This window comes from Salvelinus fontinalis, chromosome 23, assembly GCF_029448725.1.
Source record: "Salvelinus fontinalis isolate EN_2023a chromosome 23, ASM2944872v1, whole genome shotgun sequence".
NCBI classification, from domain to species: domain Eukaryota; kingdom Metazoa; phylum Chordata; class Actinopteri; order Salmoniformes; family Salmonidae; genus Salvelinus; species Salvelinus fontinalis.
This window is the reverse complement of record NC_074687.1, coordinates 33,134,589-33,159,844: the sequence shown is the minus strand read 5'-3', so window position 1 is coordinate 33,159,844 and position 25,256 is coordinate 33,134,589. Positions and strand designations below refer to the sequence as shown.

The window sequence follows — 25,256 nt, the reverse complement described above, 5'->3', positions numbered from 1 at the left end:
CCGATGAGGAGGACGAAATAGACAATCGTTACACCACCGCTTTTAATCATGGCAAGGCGACTGGAAACATGATCGAATACAAACAGTGCAGCTATTCCCTATCAGCTATCGCACTGCACACTGCCCTATCCCATCTGGACAAGAGGAATACCTATGTAAGAATGCTGTTCATTGACTAAAGATCACCATTTGACACCATAGTACCCTCCAAACTCATCGTTAAGCTCGAGGCCCTGGGTCTCGACCCCGCCCTGTGAAAATGGGTCCTGGACTTTCTGACGGGTCGCCCCCCAGGTGGTGAAGGTAGGAAACAATATCTCCACCCTGCTGATCCTCAACACTGGGGCCCCACAAGGGTGCGTTCTCAGCCCTCTCCTGTGCTACCTTTTCACCCATGTCTGCGTGGCCATGCACGCTTCCAACTCAATCATCAAGTTTGCAGACGACACTACAGTGGTAGGCTTGATTACCAACAACGACAAGACAGCCTACAGGGAGTAGGTGAGGGCCCTCGGTGGGTGGTGTCAGGAAAATAACCTCTCACTCAACGTCAACAAAACAAAGGAGATGACCCTGGACTTTAGGAAACAGCAGAGGGAGCATGCCCCCATCCACATCAATGGGACAGTAGTGGAGAAGGTGGAAAGTTTTAAGTTCCTCAGCGTACACGTCACGGACAAACTGAAATGGTCCACCCACACAGACAGCAAGATGAAGGCGCAACAGCGCCTCTTAAACCTCAGGAGGCTGAAGAAATTTGGCTTGTCACCTAAAACACTCACAAACTATTACAGATGCACAATCAAGAGCTTCCTGTCGGGCTGTATCACCGCCTGGTACGGCAACTGCACCGCCCACAACCGCAAGGCTCTCCAGAGGGTAGTGTGCATAACGCATCACCGGGGGCAAACTACCTGCCCTCCAGGACACCTACAGCACCCGATGTCACAGGAAGGCCGAAAAGATCAAGGACAACACCCACCCCAGCCACTGCCTGTTCACCCCGCTATCATCCAGAAGGCGAGGTCAGTACAGGTGAATCAAAGCTGGGACCGAGAGACTGAAAAACAGCTTCTATCTCAAGGCCATCAGACTGTTAAACAGCCAGCCATCACTAACATAGAGAGGCTGCTGCCAACATACAGACTCAAATCCCTGGCTACTTTAATAAATTGACTTAATAAAGGTATCACTTGTCACTTTAAATAACAACACTGTAATAATGTTTACATACCCTACATTACTCATCTCATATGTATATACTGTATTCTATACAATCTACTGCGTCTTGCCTATGCCGCACGGCCGTTGCTCATCCATATATTTATATGTACATATTCATCCCTTTACATTTGTGTGTATACGGTAGTTGTTGTGAATTTGTTAGATTACTTGGTTGATATTACTGCATTGTCAGAACTAGAAGCACAAGCATTTCGCTACACTTGCATTAACATCCTGCTAACCATGTTATGTGACCAATACAATTTGATTTGATTTGATTGAAGCGTGTCTCCCTTTGCACCAGTAAATATCCTGTACATTTAAGCCCTGTCTACTGTACATGCTTTCTGCACTTTTTTCAATTCACTGGCTTGTTCGTGTGCTTTATGTAACTGTTAAAGAGCGCTGAGAGAGAGAGAAATAGAGAGAAAAAGAGAGAGGTAAAAAGGCGTGATTTCATGTGCATCCCACACGTTGCAGTCCTGATGAATAAAAGATGTTGGCCTACTAATAGTAAGAGTTTTAGGGATCAATTTTTTATTTTGAAGCAAGCCAGAGATACTCTCCCTCTTACTCTTGCTCTTATTCAATGTCTCTGACTGGCTGTATAAAATATAAGGATGTAAAAAGGAATTCTAAGTCAGAAGTGGTGTTCCCATCAGACCCATCTGTCTGTTTGGATGGGAATATAGTGGGGAATATTTCCAATACTGTGCATTCGGATAGTATTCAGACCACTTCCCTTTTCCACATTTTGTTATGTTACAGCCTTATTCTAAAATTGATTAAATTAAATGTTTTCCTCATTAATCTACACATAATACACCAAAATGACAAAGCTAAAATAGGTTTTTCAAAATGTTAGCAAATGTATATGAAAAAAAACTGAAATACCTTATTAACATAAGTATTCAACCCCTTTGCTCTGAGACTCGAAATTGAGCTCAGGAGCATCCTGTTTCCATTGATCATCCTTGAGATGTTTCAACAATTAGATTGGAGTCCACCTGTGGTAAATTCAATAGATTGGACATGTTTTGGAAAGGCACACATCTGTCTATATAAGGTCCCACAGTTGACAATGCATGTCAGAGCAAAAACCAAGCCATGAGGTCGAAGGAATTGTCCTTAGAGCTACGAGACAGGATTGTGTCGAGGCACATATCTGGGGAAGGTTACCCAAAAATGTTTGCAGCATTGAAGGTCCCTAAGAACACAGTGGCCTCCATCATTCTTAAATGGAAGAAGTTTGGAACTGTAAAGGTAGTCATTGTTGTTCTCCCCCTTAGACGAGGAGGAGCATGGATAGGACCAAGATGCGGATTGAGGGAAATAAGCCATCTTTTAATGAAAACAGCAAACAAGACACTACAAAACTACAAAACAACAAACGTGACTAACCTTCAACCGTCCATGTGAGGACACAGGAACAAACACCCACAAAACCCCAGTGAAACCCTGGCTGCCTTAGTATGACTCTCAATTAGAGACAAACGATACACACCTGTCTCTAATTGAGAATCATACCAGGCCGAACACAAAAACCAACCTAGAAATACAAAACATAGACTGCCCACCCAAAACACACGCCCTGACCAACAACACATACAAAAACAACATAAAACAGGTCAGGACCGTTACAGGAACCACCAAGACTCTTCCTAGAGCTGGCCACCCAGCCAAACTGAGTAATCGGGGGAGAAGGGCCTTGGTCAGGAAGGTTACCAAGAACCTGATGGTCACTCTGACAGAGCTTCAGAGTTCCTCTGTGGAGATGGGAAAACCTTTCAGAAGGACAATCAATCAGGCCTTTATAGTAGAGTGGCCAGACGGAAGCCACTCCTTAGTAAAAGGCACATGACAGCCCACTTGGAGTTTGCCAAAAGGCACCTAAAGGACTCTCAGACTAGGAGAAACAAGATTCTATGGTCTGATGAAACCAAGATTGGACGCTTTGGCCTGAATGCCAAGCATCACATCTGGAGGAAACCTGGCACCATACCTATGGTGAAGCATGGTGGTGGCAGCATCATGCTGGAGGGTGTTTTTCTGCGGCAGGGAATGGGAGACGAGTCAGGATCGAGGGAATGATTAACGAAGCAAAGCACAGAGAGATCCTTGATGAAAACCTGCTACATAGCGCTCAAGACCTCAGACTGGTGCAAAGGTTCAACTTCCAACAGGACAACAACCGTAAGCACACAGCCAGGACAACACAGGAGTGGCTTCGGGACTCTGAATGTCCTTGTGGGACCTAGACAGAGCCAGAACTTAAACCCGATCGAACATCTCTGGAGAGACCTGAAAATAGCTGTGCAGCAACGCTCCCCATCCAACCTGACAGAGCTTGAGAGGATCTGCAGAGAAGAATGGGAGAAATTGTCCAAATACAGATGTGCCAAGTTTGTAGCGTCATACCCAAAAAGACTCACGGCTGTAATTGCTGCCAAAGGTGCCTCAACAAAGTACTGAGTAAAGGGTCTGAATATTTATGTAAATGTAATATTTCAATGTATTTATATGTGTATATATACAGTACCAGTACAAAGTTTGGACACACCTACTCATTCAAGGGGTTTTCTTTATTTTTTTTACTATTTTCTACATTATTTGAGATTCTTTAAATAGCGACCCCTTTGCCTTGATGACAGCTTTGCACACTTTTGGCATTCTCTCAACCAGCTTCATGAGGTAGTCACCTGGAATCCATTTAAATTAACAGGTGTGTCTTGTTAAAAGTTAATTTGTCGAATTTCTTTCCTTCTAATGCCAATCAGTTGTGTTGTGACAAGGTAGGGGTTGTATACAGAAGATAGCCCTATTTGGTGAAAGACCAAGTCCATATTATGGCAAGAACAGCTCAAATAAGCAAAGCGAAATGATAGTCCATCATTACTTTAAGACATGAATGTCAGTCAATGCGGAACGTTTTGAGAACCTTCTTCAAGTGCAGTCACAAAAACCATCAAGCGCCATGATGAAACTAGCTTTCATGAGGACCGCCACAGGAAAGGAAGACCCAGAGTTACCTCTGCTGCAGAGGATAAGTTCATTAGAGTTACCAGCCTCAGAAATCAGCAATTAACTGCACCTCAGATTGCAGCCCAAATAAATGCTTCACTGAGTTCAAGTAACAGACACATCCCAACATCAACTGTTCAGAGGAGACTGCGTAAATCAGGCCTTCATGGTCAAATTGCTGCAAAGAAATCACTACTAAAGGACACCAATAAGAAGAAGAGTCTTGCTTGGGCCAAGGAACATGAGCAACGGTGGAAATCTGTCCTTTGGTCTGATGAGTCCAAATTTAAGATTTTTGGTTCCAACCGCTGTGTCTTTGTGAGACACAGAGTAGGTGAACGGATGATCTCCGCATGTGTGGTTCCCACCATGAAGCATGGAGGAGGAGGTGTGATGGTGTGGGGGTGCTTTGGTGGTAACACTGTCAGTGATTTATTTTGAATTCAAGGCATACTTAACCAGCATGGCAACCACAGCCTTCTGCAGCGATACGCCATCCCATCTGGTTTGTGTTTAGTGAATTTATTATTTGTTTTTTAGCAGGACAAGGACCCAAAACACCTGCAGGCTGTGTAAGGGCTATTTGACCAAAATGGAAGGTTATTGGAGTGCTGCATCAGATGACCTGTCCTCCACAATCACCTGACCTCAACCCAGTTGAGATGGTTTGGGATGAGTTGGACTGCAGAGTGAAGGAAAAGCAGCCAAAAGATGCTCGGCATATGTGGGAGCTCCTTCAAGACTGTTGGAAAGCATTCCAGCTGACTACCTCATGAAGCTGGTTGAGAGAATGCCAAAAGTGTGCAAAGCTGTAATCAAGGCTGGCTACTTTGAAGAATCTTGAATATAAATTTGTTTAATTTATTATTTGTTTAATTTGTTTAATTCTTTTTTGGTTACTACATGATTCTATATGTTTTATTTCATAGTTTTGATTTCTTAACTGTTATTCTACAATGTAGAAAATAGTAAAAATAAAGAAGAACCCTTGAATGAGTAGGTGTGTCCAAACCTTTGACTGGTACTCTATGTATACAGGGCACATTTGGAAAGGAGACTAAGGTCTCAATATGTCTTACGTATAAAAATACCAGTTAAATCAAATTTTTTAAATCATAAAGTTTGCTGTTTACACGACGGTGGTAGGCCTGATCACCGACGGCGATGAGACAGCCTACAGGGAGGAGGTCAGAGACTTAGCAGTGTGGTGACAGGACAACAACCTCTCCCTCAACGTCAGTAAGAACAAGGAGTTAATCGTCGACTATAGGAGAAAGAGGAAAGAGCACGCTTCCATCCACATCAATGTGGCTCTCGAGGACTTAACATGGTCCACACACACCCGCACTGTCATGAAGAGGGCATGGCAGCGCCTCTTACCTGTCAGGAGGTTGAACAGATTCGGATCCTCAAAAAGCTCTATAGCTGCAGCATTGAGAGCATCTTGACTGGCTGCATCACCGCCTGGTATGGCAAATGCACCGCCCTTAACCACAAAGCGCTACAGAGGGTGGTGCAGACAGCCCAGTACATCATTGGGGCCGAGCTCCCTGCCAGCTAGGATCACTATATCATGCAATATCAGAGGAAGGCCTGAAAAATTGCCAAAGACTCCAGCCACCCAAGCCATAGACTGTTCACTCTGCTACCGTCTGGCAAACGGTACTGGAGCATCGGCTCTCTGACCAACAGGCTCCGAGACAGCTACCCCCAAGCCATAAGACTGCTAAATAGCTAGACAGCTAAATAGTAAATGAATGGTACTCTAACTATCTGCACTGACTCTATCCTTTACTGACCATACGCACACTTACTAGACTGTACAGTATATACACACCATATACTCACTCACTCACTCACTCACTCACTCACTCACTCACTCACTCACTCACTCACTCACACTACATTGACACTCACACACAATACCCACACACATTCACATACACTACATACGCACACACACACACATAGCACACACACGCATACCGACACAACACAAACGCACATACATACATACACATTACACACACACACACACACACTCACAATTTTACACTCACCATTTGCTGCTTCTACTCTGTTCTTTATTTTACTCTTATTTTTATCTATCCTGATGCTTAGTCACTTTACCCTGCTTTCATGTACAAACTGTATGCACTTCAAATACCTCGTACCCCTGAACATTGATCTGGTACTGGTACTGCCTGCATATAGCTCCATTCTTGTTAATTTATTTTATTCCTCTTGTGTTACTACTATTACTTAAACACATAACAAGCATTTCATGGTAAATAAAGTTTACACCAGTTTTATTCAGCGCATGTGACAAATAATATTTGATTTGATTTAGATGTCAATTGATTTGATTATGACGAATGTACCAATGTAACAACAAATTACCCTTTCCCTTTTATTTAGTTTAATTGCCAATTGGGTAATTCTATGTTCCTGGGAGGGGCCAAGTGCTTATATGTACCTGGTTTAGCTCTTGTTAGACAGATTTGATTTGGTTGGCGTTGTTATTCAGATGACTTGTCTCGTAGCCTCAATAAATAGACAAAGATTTGTAGTTGAACAAGTCTTTGCATGTCTAGATTTGTTTTACTCGACTTGCTCTTAGAATGCACAATTTGGACTTGATTTGAGACTCGCACGTTCTACTTGGGACTCAACTTTTGACTCTAAAATAGTGATTTGGTCCCACCTCTGGAAATGTAATGTGAAATCATGTGAAAACATGTTTTAGGAACACTTCACACATGATCATATTTTCACGTGTAGTCTCATGTCATCACATGTTGCTTAAGATGTTGACACATATCACATTAACTTCACATAAGATCACGTGATCACATGAAAACATGTATTTTTGGAACACTTAATATGAGTTAAAATTCATGTTTTTTTCATAAGGGTAATGCACTACTGAAAACGTTCTACGGCTTTATCAGTGCAGTAAAAAGAGTCATCCATCTGCACTGAGTGGCCAGCCCAGCTGTATTCGGTCATTTCACTACCCTCTTAGGGCACTTCAGGAAGCACTGGCTGAAGAGAGAGTTCCAGACTTAACATGTCTCTCTCCTAGCTCCTCTCCAGTGTGTGCACAATATGTCTGAGAAACTCACCGGGGGCGAAAATGACTCTCCGGAGCACAACACATTCAAAGACCCAGGAACATTATGTTCCCCTCAATGATTCATTAAAGTCCCAGTCAAATTAAGGACAGAGTTATAGCTGGAATGCGTCCCAATTTGACGAGCCCCCAAAAGTAGTGCATTTAATAGGGAATAGTGTGCCATTTGAGATGCAGCAGGGCTCTCCTCTTCAGGTTCAGGTTACACATTCTAAGCACTCGGGTCTCTGTGCACCGTACTGCAATGTCCAGGTCCTATTCTCCCTGGGCAGCCTCAGGGTGATGTAGAGACAGGACACACTGACAGTCAGACAACTTCTGCATAAAGTAGGTGCAGGCTGTTGTTACTGTGGGTAATATTACCTTACTCTAAGCCTACACTCTATCCCTATCATCATACCAGTGTTAGAAACCCCCTAAGGACTAAAGAGTGATATACGTTCTGGTAGCTTTAAAGCCATCCAGACTTGTGTTAAATGGTATTCCGAATTTCCCTGAAAACACTTCACAATCACACAGAAGGGGACAGGAAGGGTTGGTGACCATGGTTGGGGTAGAGGACAGGTACAGAGAGAAGCTCTTTATCAATCAGAGGACCAGAGGTTAGTAGGCAGTGCATAGGAATGATGGTTCATTAACTAAAGCCTAACATCAACTCTGGATTGCCTTGGTCTCCTACTGAGAGGAGCTCTCCTTTATCTCCGTGCTTCTACACCTGTATTGCTTGCTGTTTGGGGTTTTAGGCTGGGTTTCTGTACAGCACTTTGTGACATCAGCTGATGTAAGAAGGGCTTCATAAATGAGTTTGATTGATTGATGTACACAGCTGTGGACATTGGAAGTTGAACTACTTATGGACAGGGAATGTTCACTGAAAATGTTTGAAGTGCTCTGACTTTTCCTCTTCTCTTAGTGCAGGAGATTCTTTCCGGTGATACAGGAAATGTTTTCCAAGCTGCTGAAAGGCAGGCAAAATTCACTTGACAATCTAAGTTTGTGCTTTGCCAACATCCACCAAATGTTTGTATTTCAACAACACGTGTCATCCCCATCAATTAGTAAAGGCAACCATATTGGACAGACGGGGTTGATTGTGAATTCATGTTTACGTATGAAGCTTATCTGCCACCAAATTGATAACAGCGCAGGACATTTTCCTTGAAGAGACTGAATAGAAATGAACAAGGTTGGCTATGATAAGAAGTTTTATTCCAAAAACGTTTCTTCTACTCTGAATCCTTTGTGTATGAGTGAATCAAATGTTCTTTGCTTCGTTGCTCCTCCGTTTCTTCTTTCTCCAATCTGTCCTCAAGCCTCTCACAAATCTCAGATTGGATTTTTTATGAGAAAAAATATTTTCTAATATTTTATTTCGTGCATCCTCCCATGGCAAAGTACCAACACAGATAAAATGCAAGAAGCGTAGCACTCAATAGTTTTGATCAATTCTGGGGCCTCTACATGCGGTGCGCATACTGAAGCCTTTGAGTATGCAATACGCATTGAAGAAATCAAAAGGTCTGGGTCAGAGGAAGAGGATGGATGAGATTTGATATTTGCTGCCAGATACAGATTTAACATACTCCTTATTCAGCGATTTCTGAGTCTTACACTACACTACAGTGTAAGTTAGCTGCCAGCAGGGTCTGTTCTTATATAAAAGAGCAATCCATGTTGAGACATCTTTCTGTTCGTCTTAATAGTGAGAGGTGAAGAAAGAAGACCTTTTGTCTCTCTCATGGCCATGCCTTCCACAGACAGATGTTCGATGTGTTCTTACAGATGTGTTCTTTCAATCTTGTAGTGAATTCAAGGTTTAAAAAGGCTTCTAAAGTTTGTAATTTCCACTTTAAAATGTCAGACTTTATTTGCCCTAACAAAAAATGTATCAACCCTGAAAAAATTCCATTAATTATAATCCACTTAAAAATTGAAGTTGTATATTGCTGCAGAATGATTTTCCTGTTGTAGAAAACTGACTTAAATGAAAATCCTACATCTGTAGAACACTGTTCTTCCTAGAACATCCATTCAGTGAGTTCACTTTGTCATTATCGGGTAATGTGTGTAGATGGGTGGAGAAAAAAAATTATTTCATCCATTTTGAATTCAGGCTATAACACAACAACATGTGGAATAAGTCAAGGGGTGTGAATACTTTCTGAAAGCCCTGTAGCTAGAGACATGTAGAGATGGAGAGAGGGAGGAAGGGAGAGAGCAAGAGAGAGAGGAAGGGCGAGATGGGGGGAAGAAGACAGAGGGAGAGAGAGAAGAAATATATGTGATAATAGAGTTGGCTGGCGAGTCAAACCGTCAAAAGCCATTTGAAAAGGTAATCCCATTCTGTCAGAGTTAATTAGATAAGTCTGTTGTTCGCTCTCTCCACTCTTACTCTCCCTCAATTTTTCTTTCTTATTCCTGTCTTCTGTACAGACTATGCTATACCAGCTCCGCACACTGCTCTCTGTACCTCCATCTTCTGTCAATGCTTTTCACCATTAGCTGCAGGAATTTAAAGGAACAAATTTGTATGCAGTGTAGTTCACACAAAATGTACTTATTCGCTTAGTTGTCATGTACTGAATAAAAATCTAAAGTTCAATGTGTTTCCATCGCATTTTGTGTTAAATAGCAAATGTGTCTACTCTGGTCTTGGCATGTGCTCTCTAGCCAACAGCTCGCAGATACAGTGCGGGTAGGCTATGCGGGTAGGCTAGTTTACATGATGAGATTTTTATCGATAAGAGTAAAAATATATTTTATTTGTCAAACGGCAGTCCAGTATTGATCGGCATGTCACCAGAATCAGACCCTCAATATTTATTGTAAAGGAGCTTCAAGATTACCGAGCACTTTCACCACCATGTGATGTTCAACATAAATTATTTCATCTGTAGCCTAATAAACTACATGGTTTCCCGAGTCGTAGTGGGAGGACCGCACAGCATATCATCGTGTGACTCCAAGTTTACTTTGATATGATGGTTATTATATTAATATTTGCCCATCAAGGCATTTCCAAAATGAATTTTACTTACAGTACCAGTCAAAAGTTTGGACACACCTATTCATTCAAGGGTTTTACTTTATTTTTCTACCATTTTCTGCATTGTAGAATAATAGTGAAGACATCAAAACTATGAAATAACACATATGGAATCATGTAGTAACCAAAAAAACTGTTAAACAAATGTTATATTTGAGATTCTTCAAAGTAGCCACCTTTTGCCTTGATGACAGCCTTGCACACTCTTGGCATTAACCTAAGGGAGAAAGCGAGAGACAAAGTCTTCTGTGAACTGGCCAGCTAACAGTGTCATGAAGGAGTACTTGGGACACCAAATAAATATTTTTTGCCAAAATCCATCTTTTTGCCCTATGATTCCTCCCTTTGTTTCTACTTCTCTCAGATGTTCAGTTTGGGCTGACCCTGAACTGGCCAATTTGTAAATTCCTCCCCTACTTCCTCCCCTTCTGTACTCCCTGTTCACCCACAACTGCGAGGCCAAGCATGACCCAACACCATCATTAAGTTTGCTGACGACACAACAGTGGTTGGCCTGATCACCAACAACAATGAGACAGCCTATATGGAGGAGGTCAGAGACCTGGCAGTGTGGTGCCAGGACAACAACTTCTCCCTCAATGTGAGCAAGACAAAGGAGATGATCGTGGACTACAGGAAAAGGAGGGTCGAACAGGACCCCATTAACATTGGGCTGTAGTGGAGTGGGTCGAGAGTTTCAAGTTCCTTGGTGTCTACATCACCAACAAACTATCATGGTCCAAACACACCAAGACAGTTGTGAAGAGGGCACGACAACACCTTTTTCCCCTCAGGAGACTGAAAAGATTTGGCATGGGTCCTCAGATCCTCAAAAAGTTCTACAGCTGCACCATCGAGAGCATCCTGACCGGTTGCATCACCGCCTGCAATGGAAACTGCTCGGCATCCGCCTGTAAGGCGCTACAGAGGGTAGTGCGTACGGCACAGTACATCACTGGGGCAAAGTTTCCTGCCATCCAGGACCTCTATTCTAGGTTGTGTCAGAGGAAGGCCCAAAGAATTGTCAAAGACTCCAGCTACCCAAGTCATAGACTATTCTCTCTACTACCGCACAGCAAGCGGTACAGGAGCTCCAAGTCTAGGACCAAAAGGCTCCTTAACAGCATCTACCTCCAAGCCATAAGACTGTTGAACAATTAATCAAACAGGCAACCAGACTATTTTCATTGACCCCCCTTTGTTTTTACACTGCTGCTACTCACTGTTTATTATCTATGCATAGTCACTTTACCACTACCTAAATGTACAAATTACTTCTACTGACCTGTACCCCTGCACATTGACTTGATACTGGTACCCCCTGTAGCCTCGTTATTGTTATGTAATCTTATTGTGTTACTTTTTATTCTATTTTTCACTTTAGTTTATTTAGCAAATATTTTATTAACTCTATTTCTTGAACTGAATTGTTGGTTAAGGGCTTGTAAGTAAGCATTTCACATTTCACAGCACTGTTGTATTCGGGCGCATGTGACAAATACATTTGATCTGATTTGATATCTCTAACACAGAGTTATTTTCTCAGCTCTGAGCCCTGGGGCAGTGAGGCTCTGTCATGCTCTGCTCCTTGGAGTTGAGAGCGTGTTTGTGCCCTTTTAATAGTTTAAAGCAATCTCACAGTCCAGTCAGCCTTGTCAAACAGCGAGAAACTGCTACCACATGGTGTAGTGTAGACAGCACTTAGAAAGCCTCTCAAAGCCAGAGAATTTTCTACAGGAACTCCAGGTATGAGGTTTTAACCTGTCAGCACTGTGTCAGTTGAGATCTTTCCAGAGCTCTGTTGGATCTCAGAGATAAAATGTTAAGCAGTATCCTCTACTTAATATAGAACTGTTAGATCCTCATACCTCTGCTCATCAATGTGAAACATCTGTGAATGAGAGCTACACTGGCTCAGACCCGTACCATGTGATTATCCCCAGGCTATTGAGTTGGAAGTCTATGGCGTGAGACTACCATGTAGTTAAAGATTAAAAAAAACAAGACATTTATCTGAGTCTCTACACTACATCTCTGTTCTAACCCTCTGTCCTCTCTCTCTCTCTGTTCCCTCAGTGGGTTATGCTGTGTTGGTCTACAGTACATCTCTGTTCTAACCCCCTGTCCTCTCTCTCTCTGTTCCCTCAGTGAGTTATGCTGTGTTGGTCTACAGTACATCTCTGTTCTAACCCTCTGTCCTCTCTCTCTCTCTGTTCCCTCAGTGGGTTATGCTGTGTTGGTCTACAGTACATCTCTGTTCTAACCCTCTGTCCTCGCTCTCTCTCTGTTCCCTCAGTGAGTTATGCTGTGTTGGTCTACAGTACATCTCTGTTCTAACCCTCTGTCCTCTCTCTCTCTCTCTGTTCCCTCAGTGAGTTATGCTGTGTTGGTCTACAGTACATCTCTGTTCTAACCCTCTGTCCTCTCTCTCTCTCTCTGTTCCCTCAGTGAGTTATGCTGTGTTGGTCTACAGTACATCTCTGTTCTAACCCTCTGTCCTCTCTCTCTTTCTCTCTCTGTTCCCACAATGAGTTATGCTGTGTTGGTCTACAGTGCATCTCTGTTCTAACCCTCTGTCCTCTCTCTCTCTCTGTTCCCTCAGTGAGTTATGCTGTGTTGGTCTACAGTACATCTCTGTTCTAACCCTCTGTCCTCTCTCTCTCTCTCTGTTCCCTCAGTGAGTTATGCTGTGTTGGCCTACAGTACATCTCTGTTCTAACCCTCTGTCCTCTCTCTCTCTGTTCCCTCAGTGAGTTATGCTGTGTTGGTCTACAGTACATCTCTGTTCTAACCCTCTGTCCTCTCTCTCTCTGTTCCCTCAGTGGGTTATGCTGTGTTGGTCTACAGTACATCTCTGTTCTAACCCTCTGTCCTCTCTCTCTTTCTGTTCCCTCAGTGGGTTATGCTGTGTTGGTCTACAGTACGTCTCTGTTCTGAACCTGTCCTCTCTCTCCTCCCTAGCATGCCAGTCTGTGTCGGTGATGGCTTGTGGCGGGACCTATGAGTACGCCATCAAGGAGTTCTGCCTGGGGAAATTCAGACTGGACATGGAGGAACTTGACCAGCATCACTGGTGCAGCTGGGAGGATACAGTGGAGTGAGTATTCTATGTAGCACTAATGTAGTATCTTAGTAGTATTCTATATAGCACCTATGAAGTATTCTCATATTCTACAGATGTAGGATCTTCACTTGATCACCCTGTTGCAGGAGAATTTTCCTGCAATGCAGGAAATGTCAAACTTGTAGTGTATTTTAGTTTTTAAAAGGCTTCTGAAGTTTGCAATTTCCACTCTGAAATGTTAGATTTGATTTTCCCTTACGAAAAATGTATCAACCCAACAAAAATGTTCATTAATTATAATCCCCATAATAATTCACATTTCCTGTTGCTGCAGGATTATCTTCCTGCTGTAACAAACTGGCTCAAATTAAAATCTTACATCTCTATAGCATTCTATGTAATGTAGCACCTCCATGTCATTAACATTACAGTCACTCTTCAACTGGTAGGGAGGTAATAGGGATATGTAACGTTTATTTAATCAGTGTGTGCACAAACCTTTGGCCTGGCAATACTTGCAATTTGAATATGCTGGCGATAGGTTTTCACTTTTTCCGCTCTCACCCTCTCCTGGCTTCTTATGAGCATATCATTAAACTCTTGGAGGTTGACCAAAATTAATCCAAATGTAACAGGCCCAGCTAGTCCCACAGGCTGTTAACTCCAGGAGTAGCATCTTAAATGTAGACTGGGGCTGGGTCCCAAATGGCACCCTATTTCTATTTACCGGGGTACCACATAGTATGCTAGTATATACCACTACGATGGTCATCAGTCCAGTCTAATGTCCTCCCACCAGGAACCAGGAATGCTGGGTTGACAGGGTGTTTGTTGCCTGTTTGTCTGCCCCCATTGCTAGGGTTTTGTTTTTCCTCTCTGGCTGTAATGTTAGTCTGGATTTATCAATCGGAGGCTTGTGGAAGGTGACACTGGTGTCCCAGCTGTCAGAGCAGTGCCAGGACACTCAGCCCTTTCCTGTCATCGACAGAACAGTCACCTGTCCCCCTCCACCCTGCCACAGGGAGGGACAGTCTGTGTACTTACATAAAAATCACTCTTTGCTATTAAACTTCCTCTATCTTTCATTCTCAACATCCCTCCGTCGTGGCTGGAAATGTTAATTTCTCACGAGGGGAATTATCTCTAAAGGTGTTTGTTTTTCCAAATTATTTGTGAATGGCTGCACTGACACAGTGCTCTGGGGATATGCAGCTTAGAGAGTATCTCATATGGAACAGCTAAGCAACATCCCCAGTTCAGTTACTTGTTTTGGACATGCACACCAGAACAGTACCATTGTCTGTAGTAAGGCAAGTCAGACCACCCAGTGTTCACCACAGGAACGATGGGGAGCAGTCTCCTGATCCAGATGCAGTAAGGGCTACAGTAACCTTTCACTGTCCATATCACATCCTGGCAGGCCCTTTTATATTTATTATTTTAGTTAAATCTAGAGTCAGGTTCTGGCTTAGTGGGGGAGATAAACCCACATTGGGTAAGGAAATAAACCAGTTTCAAGCAGTATTTGTGTATGTTTTCAGGGCAACGAAGACCCCCTGGTGTGTGTTCTGATGTACGCAGGGAGAAATGACCCCTGTCAATGCCTCTCAGTTTCAAACCGACATATTGATTCTCTGATTCGCTTATAGAATCGTGAGCTCACAGACACGTTCATTCCTGTCTTTCTGCAGACATAATTAAGACATATTTAAAAGTTTGTTCTGTTTAGCAGCGTGTGTGTGTGTGTGTGTGTGTGTGTGTGTGTGTGTGTGTGTGTGTGTGTGTGTGTGTGTGTGTGTGTGTGTGTGTGTGTGTGTGTGTGTGTGTGTGTGTGTGTGTGTGTGCGCGTCCACCCCCCTACACCAGAGTTTACCTTGATAGTGATGGCATGTTAATGTTGTATTATGTTAGCATTACCAACACTGCTGTAGAACAAACACAAGAGAGCAGGGTGAAAGGCACAAATCAAATCAAATATTATTTTTCACATTCGCCGAATACAACAGGTGTTGAAATGCTTACAAGTCCTTAACCAACAATGCAGATTTAATTTTAAGTTATGAATAAACAAATTAGGAACATTTGAGCAGTCTTGATACAAAATTTTGAACAGAAATGCAATGATTCAATGGATCAGTCTAAAACCTTGCACATACACTGCTGCCATCTAGTGGCCACAATCTAAATTGCACTTGGGCTGGAATAATATATTATGGCCTTTCTCTTAGATTTCTCAAAGATGATGGTACAAAAAAATACAAAAGAACGGTTGGCTTTTTCTTCTATTAACTTTTACCAGATCTATTGTGTTATATTCTCCTACATTCCTTTCACATTTCCACAAACTTCAAAGTAATTTCCTTTCAAATGGTATGAAGAATATGCATATCCTTGCTTCAGGGCCTGAGCTACAGGCAGCTCGATTTGGGTATGTCATTTTAGGTGAAAATTGAAAAAAATGGGCGGTTCCTTGTTAAGACAAATAAGTGTTAAGAAAGTATTTACTAAAAGAAAGAAAGAAAGAAAAAAGAAAATAGAAAAATAACAAATAATTAAAGAGCAGCAATAAAATAACAGTAACGAGGCTATATACAGGGGGTACCGGTACAGAGTCAATATGCAGGAGTACAGTTTAGTCGAGGTAATTGAGGTAATATGTATATGTAGGTAGAGGTAAAGTGACTATGCATACAAATAGTCCGGGTGGCCATTTGATTAGCTGTTCCAGGAGTCTCCACCTTATCTCAGTTCACTGGTCACGATAACAACACCCACCTGTAGCACACGCTCCAGCAGGTATATCTCACTGATCATCCCCAAAGCAACACCTCATTTGGCCGCCTTTCCATCCAGTTCTCTGCTGCCTGTGACTGGAACGAATTGCAAAAATTGCTGAAGTTGGAGACTTTTATTTCCCTCACCAACTTTAAACATCTGCTATCTGAGCAGCTAACCGATCGCTGCAGCTGTACATAGTCCATCTGTAAATAGCCCACCCAATTTACCTACCTCATCCCCATACTGTTTTTATTTATTTACTTTTCTGCTCTTTTGCACACCAGTATCTCTACTTGCACATGATCATCTGATGATTTATCACTCCAGTGTTAATCTGCTAAATTGTAATTATTCGCTCCTATGGCCTATTTATTGCCTACCTCCTCATGCCTTTTGCACACAATGTACACTGCTCAAAAAAATAAAGGGAAAACTTAAACAACACAATGTAACTCCAAGTCAATCACACTTCTGTGAAATCAAACTGTCCACTTAGGAAGCAACACTGATTGACAATAAATTTCACATGCTGTTGTGCAAATGGAATAGACAAAAGGTGGAAATTATAGGCAATTAGCAAGACACCCCCCAAAACAGGAGTGATTCTGCAGGTGGTGACCACAGACCACTTCTCAGTTCCTATGCTTCCTGGCTGATGTTTTGGTCACTTTTGAATGCTGGCGGTGCTCTGACTCTAGTGGTAGCATGAGACGGAGTCTACAACCCACACAAGTGGCTCAGGTAGTGCAGTTCATCCAGGATGGCACATCAATGCGAACTGTGGCAAAAAGGTTTGCTGTGTCTGTCAGCGTAGTGTCCAGAGCATGGAGGCCCTACCAGGAGACAGGCCAGTACATCAGGAGACGTGGAGGAGGCCGTAGGAGGGCAACAACCCAGCAGCAGGACCGGTACCTCCGCCTTAGTGCAAGGAGGTGCACTGCCAGAGCCCTGCAAAATGACCTCCAGCAGGCCACAAATGTGCATGTGTCAGCATATGGTCTCACAAGGGGTCTGAGGATCTCATCGGTACCTAATGGCAGTCAGGCTACCTCTGGCGAGCACATGGAGTGCTGTGCGGCCCCACAAAGAAATGCCACCCCACACCATGACTGACCCATCGCCAAACCGGTCATGCTGGAGGATGTTGCAGGCAGCAGAACGTTCTCCAAGGTGTCTCCAGACTCTGTCACGTCTGTCACATGTGCTCATGTGCTCAGTGTGAACCTGCTTTCATCTGTGAAGAGCACAGGGCGCCAGTGGTGAATTTGCCAATCTTGGTGTTCTCTGGCAAATGCCAAACGTCCTGCACGGTGTTGGGCTGTAAGCACAACCCCCAACTGTGGACGTCGGGCCCTCATACCACCCTCATTGAGTCTGTTTCTGACCGTTTGAGCAGACACATGCACATTTGTGGCCTGCTGGAGGTCGTTTTGCAGGGCGCTGGCAGTGCACCTCCTTGCACTAAGGCGGAGGTAGCGGTCCTGCTGCTGGGTTGTTGCCCTCCTACGGCCTCCTCCACGTCTCCTGATGTACTGGCCTGTCTCCTGGTAGCGCCTCCATGCTCTGGACACTACGCTGACAGACACAGCAAACCTTTTTACCACAGTTCGCATTGATGTGCCATCCTGGATGAACTGCACTACCTGAGCCACTTGTGTGGGTTGTAGACTCCGTCTCATGCTACCACTAGAGTCAGAGCACCGCCAGCATTCAAAAGTGACCAAAACATCAGCCAGGAAGCATAGGAACTGAGAAGTGGTCTGTGGTCACCACCTGCAGAATCACTCCTGTTTTGGGGGGTGTCTTGCTAATTGCCTATAATTTCCACCTTTTGTCTATTCCATTTGCACAACAGCATGTGAAATTTATTGTCAATCAGTGTTGCTTCCTAAGTGGACAGTTTGATTTCACATAAGTGTGATTGACTTGGAGTTACATTGTGTTGTTTAAGTGTTCCCTTTATTTTTTTGAGCAGTGTATATAGACTCTTTTTTCCCCTACTGTGTTATTGACTTGTTTATTGTTTACTCCATGTGTAACTCTGTGTTGTTGTCTGTTCACACTGCTATGCTTTATCTTGGCCAGGTCGCAGTTGTAAATGAGAACTTGTTCTCAACTAGCCTACCTGGTAAATAAAGGTGAAATAAAGAAATAAAAATAAAATAAATTATGGCTTGGAGGTAGAAGCTGTTAAGAGCCTGGCACTAGACTAGGTGCTCCGGTACTGCTTGCCATGTGGTAGCAGAGTGAACAGTCTACGACTAGTGTGGCTGCAGTCTTTGGCCATTTTTAGGGGCTTCCTCTGACACCGCCAGGTGTAGAGGTCCTGGATAGCAAGAAGCTTGGCCCCAGTAATGTACTGGGCTGTACGCACTATCCGCTGTAGTGCCTTGCAGTCGGAGGCCGAGAAGTTACCATACCAGACAGTGATGCAACCAGTCAGAATGCTCTTGATGGTGCAGGTGTAGAACTTTTGGAGGATCTGAGGACCCATGCCAAATAGGCGTTGTCGTGCCCTATTCACGACTGTCTTGGTGTGTTTGGACAATGATAGTTCGTTGGTGATGTGGACACCAAGAAACTTAAAGCTCTCAACCTGCTCCACTACAGTCCTGTCGATGAGAATGGGGGCATGCTCGGCACTCCTTTTCCTATAGTCCACGATCATCTCTTTTGTCTTCCTCACGTTGACGGAGAGGTTGTTATCCTGGCACCACACTGCCAGGTCTCTGACCTCCTCCCTATTGGCTGTCTCATCGTTGTCGATGATCAGGCCTACCACTGTTGTGTCGTCGCCAAACTTAATGATGGTGTTGGAGTCGTGCTTGGCCATGCAGTCATAGGTGAACAGGGAGTACAGGAGGGGACTAAGCACGCACCCCTGAGGGGCCCTCGTGTTGAGGATCAACGTGGCAGATGTGTTCTTACCTACCCTTACCACCTGGGGGCGGCCCATCAGGAAGTCCAGGATCCAGTTGCAGAGTGAGGTGTTTAGTCCCAGGGTCCTTAGCTTAGTGATGAGCTTTGAGGGCACTATGGTGTTGAACGCTGAGCTGTAGTCAATGAATAGCATTCTCACTTAGGTTTTCCTTTTGTCCAGGTGGGAAAGGGCAGTGTGGAGTGCAATAGATATTGTATCATCTGTGGATCTGTTGGGGCGGTATGCAGATTGGATTGGGTATAGAGTTTCTGGGATAATGGTGTTGATGTGAGCCATGACCAGCCTTTTAAAGCACCTCATGGCTACAGATGTGAGTGCTACGGGTCAGTATTCATTTAGAAAGGTTACCTTGGTGTTCTTGGGCACAGGGACTATGGTGGTCTGCTTGAAACATGTTGGTATTACAGACTCGGTCAGGGAAAGGTGGAAAATGTCAGTGAAGACACTTGCCAGTTGGTCAGCGCATGCTCGGAGTACACGTCCCGGTAATCCATCTGACCCTGCGGCCTTGTGAATGTTGACTCGTTTAAAGGTCTTACTCACATCGGCTACGGAGACAGTGATCACACAGTCATCCAGAACAGCTGGTGCTCTCATGCATGCTTCAGTGTTGCTTGCCTCAAAGTGTGGGTAGAAGTAATTTAGCTCGTTTGGTAGGCTTGTGTTACTGGGCAGCTCGTGGCTGTGCTTCCTTTTGTAGTCCATAATAGTTTGTACGCCCTGCCACATCCAATGAGAGTTTGAGCCGGTGTAGTAGCCTCCTTAGTGATGATATATCTTTGTTGTAAAAATGTTATTTAATTTCCTCAAAACTTTGACAGGCATATACTGATCTCATTTTATGATCTTGTAAAAAAGGAATGTCCATACATTTTTTTTCCCATACAGTAACGTAATACAGTATTTTGCCTAATCTATTCTATATTTAAAAACATTGTTATGGTCTTTTAACATACAATAGGTGTTATGCTTAAACTGGCAAAAGCAGTAGGGAAAGCAACAAGCCACAAAGCCTGTGTGACTATAAACAGATTCCCAAATAGTAGCCTTTTACACTCCCACCCCATTTCCAAACTATGTTTATACATTCTCCTCTCATCAACAGTGTGACCAAAAAGGGCTATTATAAATGAGTAGTTAGTGTGTCATGCCTGGTCTGTCTGTGTGTGGTCCTTTGAGGTGAGGTGGTTATGCTTGGCTTGGGTTCTAGTCCCACTTGGTCTCTCAGCCGTGAAAGGACTCATTAAAGTATGCATAGCCCACCGGCTGCCTCAGCTCCTCCATAATATACACTGCACTTTTTTCAGGACAGTCAACCTGTCACTGTTCTGAGTAAACTGCCTAGCAGGTTTAGTTAGCACTGGTGACTTAGCATAGACTGTCAAACCCCTTAGCAAACCTGCACCAATGTAACTTGACGATTGAGCCTCAGACACAGAACTTCACTTGTTGTGAGAATTTAGAGAGCAGGCAAGATGTGATCCTTTTCTATGTTGTAGTGTTTCTGCAGTCTCAGTCCCAACAATAGACTGTGAAACCCATTCACAATCACAGAAAAACAAATCTATCAGAGGGCTGCACACCACTCCACTAGCATCATTTTAGAGACAACCCGCTGGCCACTGTGTAGAATACTTCACACATTCTGCAGTCTAGCAGCAAGCATAGAGCTGCACTGCTCTAAAGGTCCCATCGCGTGTGAACTACATGGGGCCACGTTACCTGCCCCAGGCCTGAGCTCTGTAGACTCCACTCCGTCTTCTCTTGGCAGGTGGCATCTCTCTCTCTCTTTCTCTTAGCACGCTATGATGACCAATCGGCTAAATCTCCCTCTGCTGTTAAATCACACACAAAACCCTGCAGGACCATAGCATCAGGGTGGTTGACATGATGTAGAGAGCGAGAGGTGAGGATAGGACAGCGTTAAGCGCCCACGCTCTGTGTCACACTTAAAAAATGGTCTAAATTTGCTGTGTGTTACAGGAACCACAAATAGCAAAAGTAGTGCATTTTTTATCTTGACCCAGCCTCCCTTGATATCAAAGTTTGGTCTTTATTCCTGAGGTAGAGGATGTGTTCTATGGCCATCTGAGAATTAGGTAACCTACACGTGTGGTCAAAAAACACAATAATTTAACTAACGAACGGGCGGACGGACTATCTAACTAACTAACTTATATCCACTCTTCCCTTTCCTTCTCACTCTCTCCATTCAGCTCTAAGTTCATGTTTTATATAGTTTATGATCTACTCTCTGTGATCAGTCTGTTGAACGCTGTGGCAGTCGGTCATGCCTGTTTGGGAATCATTCATGATGTAGACATGCCTGTATGAGTGTACTGGCCAATAAGCTTCATCATATCCGCACTAAATCTTATGACCTCAGGTGTTTGGAAATAACTGCGGTTCTTGAACCACTATGATTGCATTGCTAATTACACTGTAATCAGAGGAATTGGACTGTGTTTTTACATAGCTCTCCAGATGGCTGCTAGCCAGAGACTTAGCCTAATGCTCTAAAATAAGGCGGCCATGAGGTTTGTTCTGTGTCTGCGTCCCAAATGGCACCCTATTCCCTATATAGTGCAATGCTTTTGACTAGGGCCATATGCACTATATAGGGAATAGGGTGCCATTTGCAGCTCTTAATCCAAGCAACTCTTTTTCTGTGCTCTCCTGATCAATAGCCAGAATGTTCACCTTGGAACCTAATGTTTCCACTGGATTTTCGTTCAGGGAGAGAAGGTAAAGTCGGATGCTATTGCTAGGGATATCAGATACTTGTCTCGTCTGTCTCCCCATCCCCTGCCTGCCTTTAGTTGAAATCAGTCAGCTTGGTTTGGCTGGAGGAGCGTCTCCGTCCGGATCTGAAGGCTCAGCTTCGATCACCCTGTTTTTGGTTGAAGGATCACCCTGTTTTTGGTTGAAGGATCACCCTGTTTTTGGTTGAAGGATCACCCTGTTTTTGGTTGAAGGATCACCCTGTTTTTTTTTTTTTTGGGGGGGGGGGGGGTGGCATTTTGTGACAGTTGAGGGAATCATTTATAAACCTTTATACCATGGCATTGTTGAATACTCATTTCTGATTGGCTTGAAGGAAGGGTATTCTAGAGCCTGCATTATTTAAGTGATAATGCCAGAGAACCCGGTGTTTGGAGGATATATTGGCCAAACCGTGTTGCCAAATGCTTCAAGAGCATTATCACTTCGATACAATGTGTTACCAAAATCAACATAATCAAATAATGATTGACATATTTTCATTAAAAACATTATTTTGATTAATCTATTCATACTATTTCATCCTTCCACAAGATATAATACCCAAGCCAGTTGGTCGTTCGTTCTATCGGTTCGGTTGTCAGAGACGTGACTCAGTCGTTCAGTCTTTTTGTTCCATTGCATACTGGCAGGCAACGTTCTTATCCCTTGCTTGCTAGCTAGCCAACTATGGCTAATTTAACATCGCCTCAAAAAGTGCAGCCAGAATAACAGCAAAGTAGCTGCATTTGCATTTGTTTAAGCTGTTTTCTGCTGACATTTATTTGGATACATCCATAACAATGAGCTAGTGAGGCGCGATTTCGCCTGGCATAGAAAATGCGCTCACTCGTCAGGACACTGTTGTTCAGAGGAGCTAGCCAACAACACAGCTAACACAATCACTTCAAACTGAAGCTGGAAACACTGCAAACTAGCTGTACTTTGTTTCGTTTGATCTTTTTTCAATTGACATTTCTTTGTAGATATTCATAAAAATTATGCCAGCTGATTCATGATTTCGACGGGCTGAGAAACGCTGCCTGCCTGCCTGCCTGACTGACTTCTGACCTGTTCATTACTATGGGACAGCTGGAGATCGAATTTGAATATTGAAACAATGTTGCAAACGTCGGAGAGACAGACAACAAGATTTATACAAATCTATGCTGTTGAAAACTAAATGTCAGTCTAAAAGAAATGTGAGATAATGTCTACATGCTTTTAATAATGGATATTAAGTTTATAAATTGCCTGGCTGGGCTGATGAGACAGGGGATTGCACAGTCAGATGGAACAGAGTAAATATGCATTTTAACGTCATAGATTTAGCCAATGGTAACGTGTGGAATAGACACCGTCTGGAATGCATTTTTAACGCATCAGCATTCAGGAGTAGACCCACCTGTTGTATAATTCTCTATAACGCACAGTATATTTGCACGGTAGAATTCAATGGCTATGGCTCATTCATACATGTTTTAAGTTTGAGCTGCTTTTGAAAGCAAAAGTCGAATTGAAACCATTGTTGATTTCGATTTTCATAATAGCAAGCTAGGACGATGATTTGGTTAGCTAAACTAGCAAGTCTGTTTGGTTACCAAGGCAACTACTGTCCCTATCTAGTAAACGTTCTAGCTACTTCAGTGGATGTTGAACACGTTTCTAGCGGCAAATTTGTACAATTATAGACATGGTATAAAATGGATAATCAACTCGTGGCTCTATGCGTTCTCTGGAAAATAATGCAACTCTGTGGAAGGTTAGTAATGGGGAACAGAGGAGTAAAAGTCCTTAAACTGTTATTTTTTTCTTGCTTTTTTCATGAATTTGTATGTACATATTCTTCCTATTGCAGTGCATTTTTTTTCCATTCAAATATTTGTGAAAAACAGACAATAAAGAAATATCTAATCAACTCTATTCTGGCAATATAGAATGTTGAACAACCTTAAATTTACAAAATGTGCATGTTTGAGATGCACAGGTTGTGTGTAGGTCTGCACAGATCAACAGATATTTACAATGCCTGGAGAAACATCCTATCACAATAATCATATATTTTATGTATCACTATATACCCCCCCCCCCCCCCCCCCCACATGCTATCTAGTAAACGTTTTAGCTACTTCAATGGATGTTGAACACGTTTCTAGCGGCAAAGAGGGCCCAAATGCTTCCAAACATTGTTGTGGAGAGCTTCTAAGGAAAAAGGGAGAGGCTTGCAAGCCGAAGAACACCATCCCAACCTTGAGCACGGGGGTGGCAGCATCATGTTGTGGGGGTGCTTTGCTGCAGCAGGGACTGGTGCACTTCACAAAATAGATGGCATCATGAAGAAGGAAAATCAAGTGGATATATTGAAGCAACATCTCAAGACATCAGTCAGGAAGTTAAAGCTTGGTCGCAAATGGGTCTTCCAAATGGACATTTGTGGCAATATGGCTTAAGGACAACAAATTCAAGGTATTGGAATGGCCATCACAAAGCTCTAACCTGAATCCCATAGAAAATGTGTGTGCAAAACTGAAAAAGCATGTGCGAGCAAGGATGCCTACAAACCTGACTCTGTTACACCAGCTCTGTCAGGAGGAATTGGCCAAAATTCACCCAACATATTGTGGGAAGCTTGTGGAAGGCTACTCAAAACGTTTGACCCAAATTAAACAATTTAAAGGTAATGCTACCAAATAATAATTGAGTGTATGTAAACTTCTGACCCACTGGGAATGTGATGAAAGACATAAAAGCTGTCATGCAATCTATGCGTAGTGGGTGCAGAGACAGGCACAGGAAGCAGAGGGTAAAGAACAATGTTTTATTCCGGCGCAGGGGAAAATGGTCACGCCAAAACAACAGGCGCAAATAACAAGACCGGCCCAAAACCAGGACCCAACCAGTCCGGAGGAAAAAACAAAGGAAATCGCACAACCACAAACATGAACAGAGGAAAAATAAGCCCGCACAAAGAGCAGGCGGGCATACCGGCTTAAATAGCCCAACTAAAACCTAAACAAGAAACAGGTGTAACCAATAAGACTAAAACAACAGAAAAGGGAAAAAGGGATCGGTGGCAGCTAGTAGACCGGTGATGACCACCGCCGAGCACCACCCGAACAGGAAGAGGAGCCACCTTCGGTGGGAGTCGTGACAAAAGCGGAAATAAAAAATCATTCTCTCTACTATTATTCTGACATTTCACATTCTTAAAATAAAGTGATGATCCTAACTGACCTGAGATAGGGAATTTTTACTAGGATTAAATGTCAGGAATTGTGAAAAACTGAGT

General features: G+C 43.3%; 1 protein-coding gene across 1 annotated transcript in view; it reads left to right on the top strand.

Annotated features, from left to right (window-relative positions):
- Window positions 1–25,256, top strand: part of LOC129821165 (receptor activity-modifying protein 1-like) — a 75,691-nt gene that overhangs the window by 31,527 nt on the left and 18,908 nt on the right. Inside the window, exon 2 of the mRNA XM_055878509.1 lies at window positions 13,386–13,521. Within this exon, the coding sequence (XP_055734484.1) occupies window positions 13,386–13,521 (136 nt within the window). The remainder of the gene's footprint in view (window positions 1–13,385; window positions 13,522–25,256) is intronic.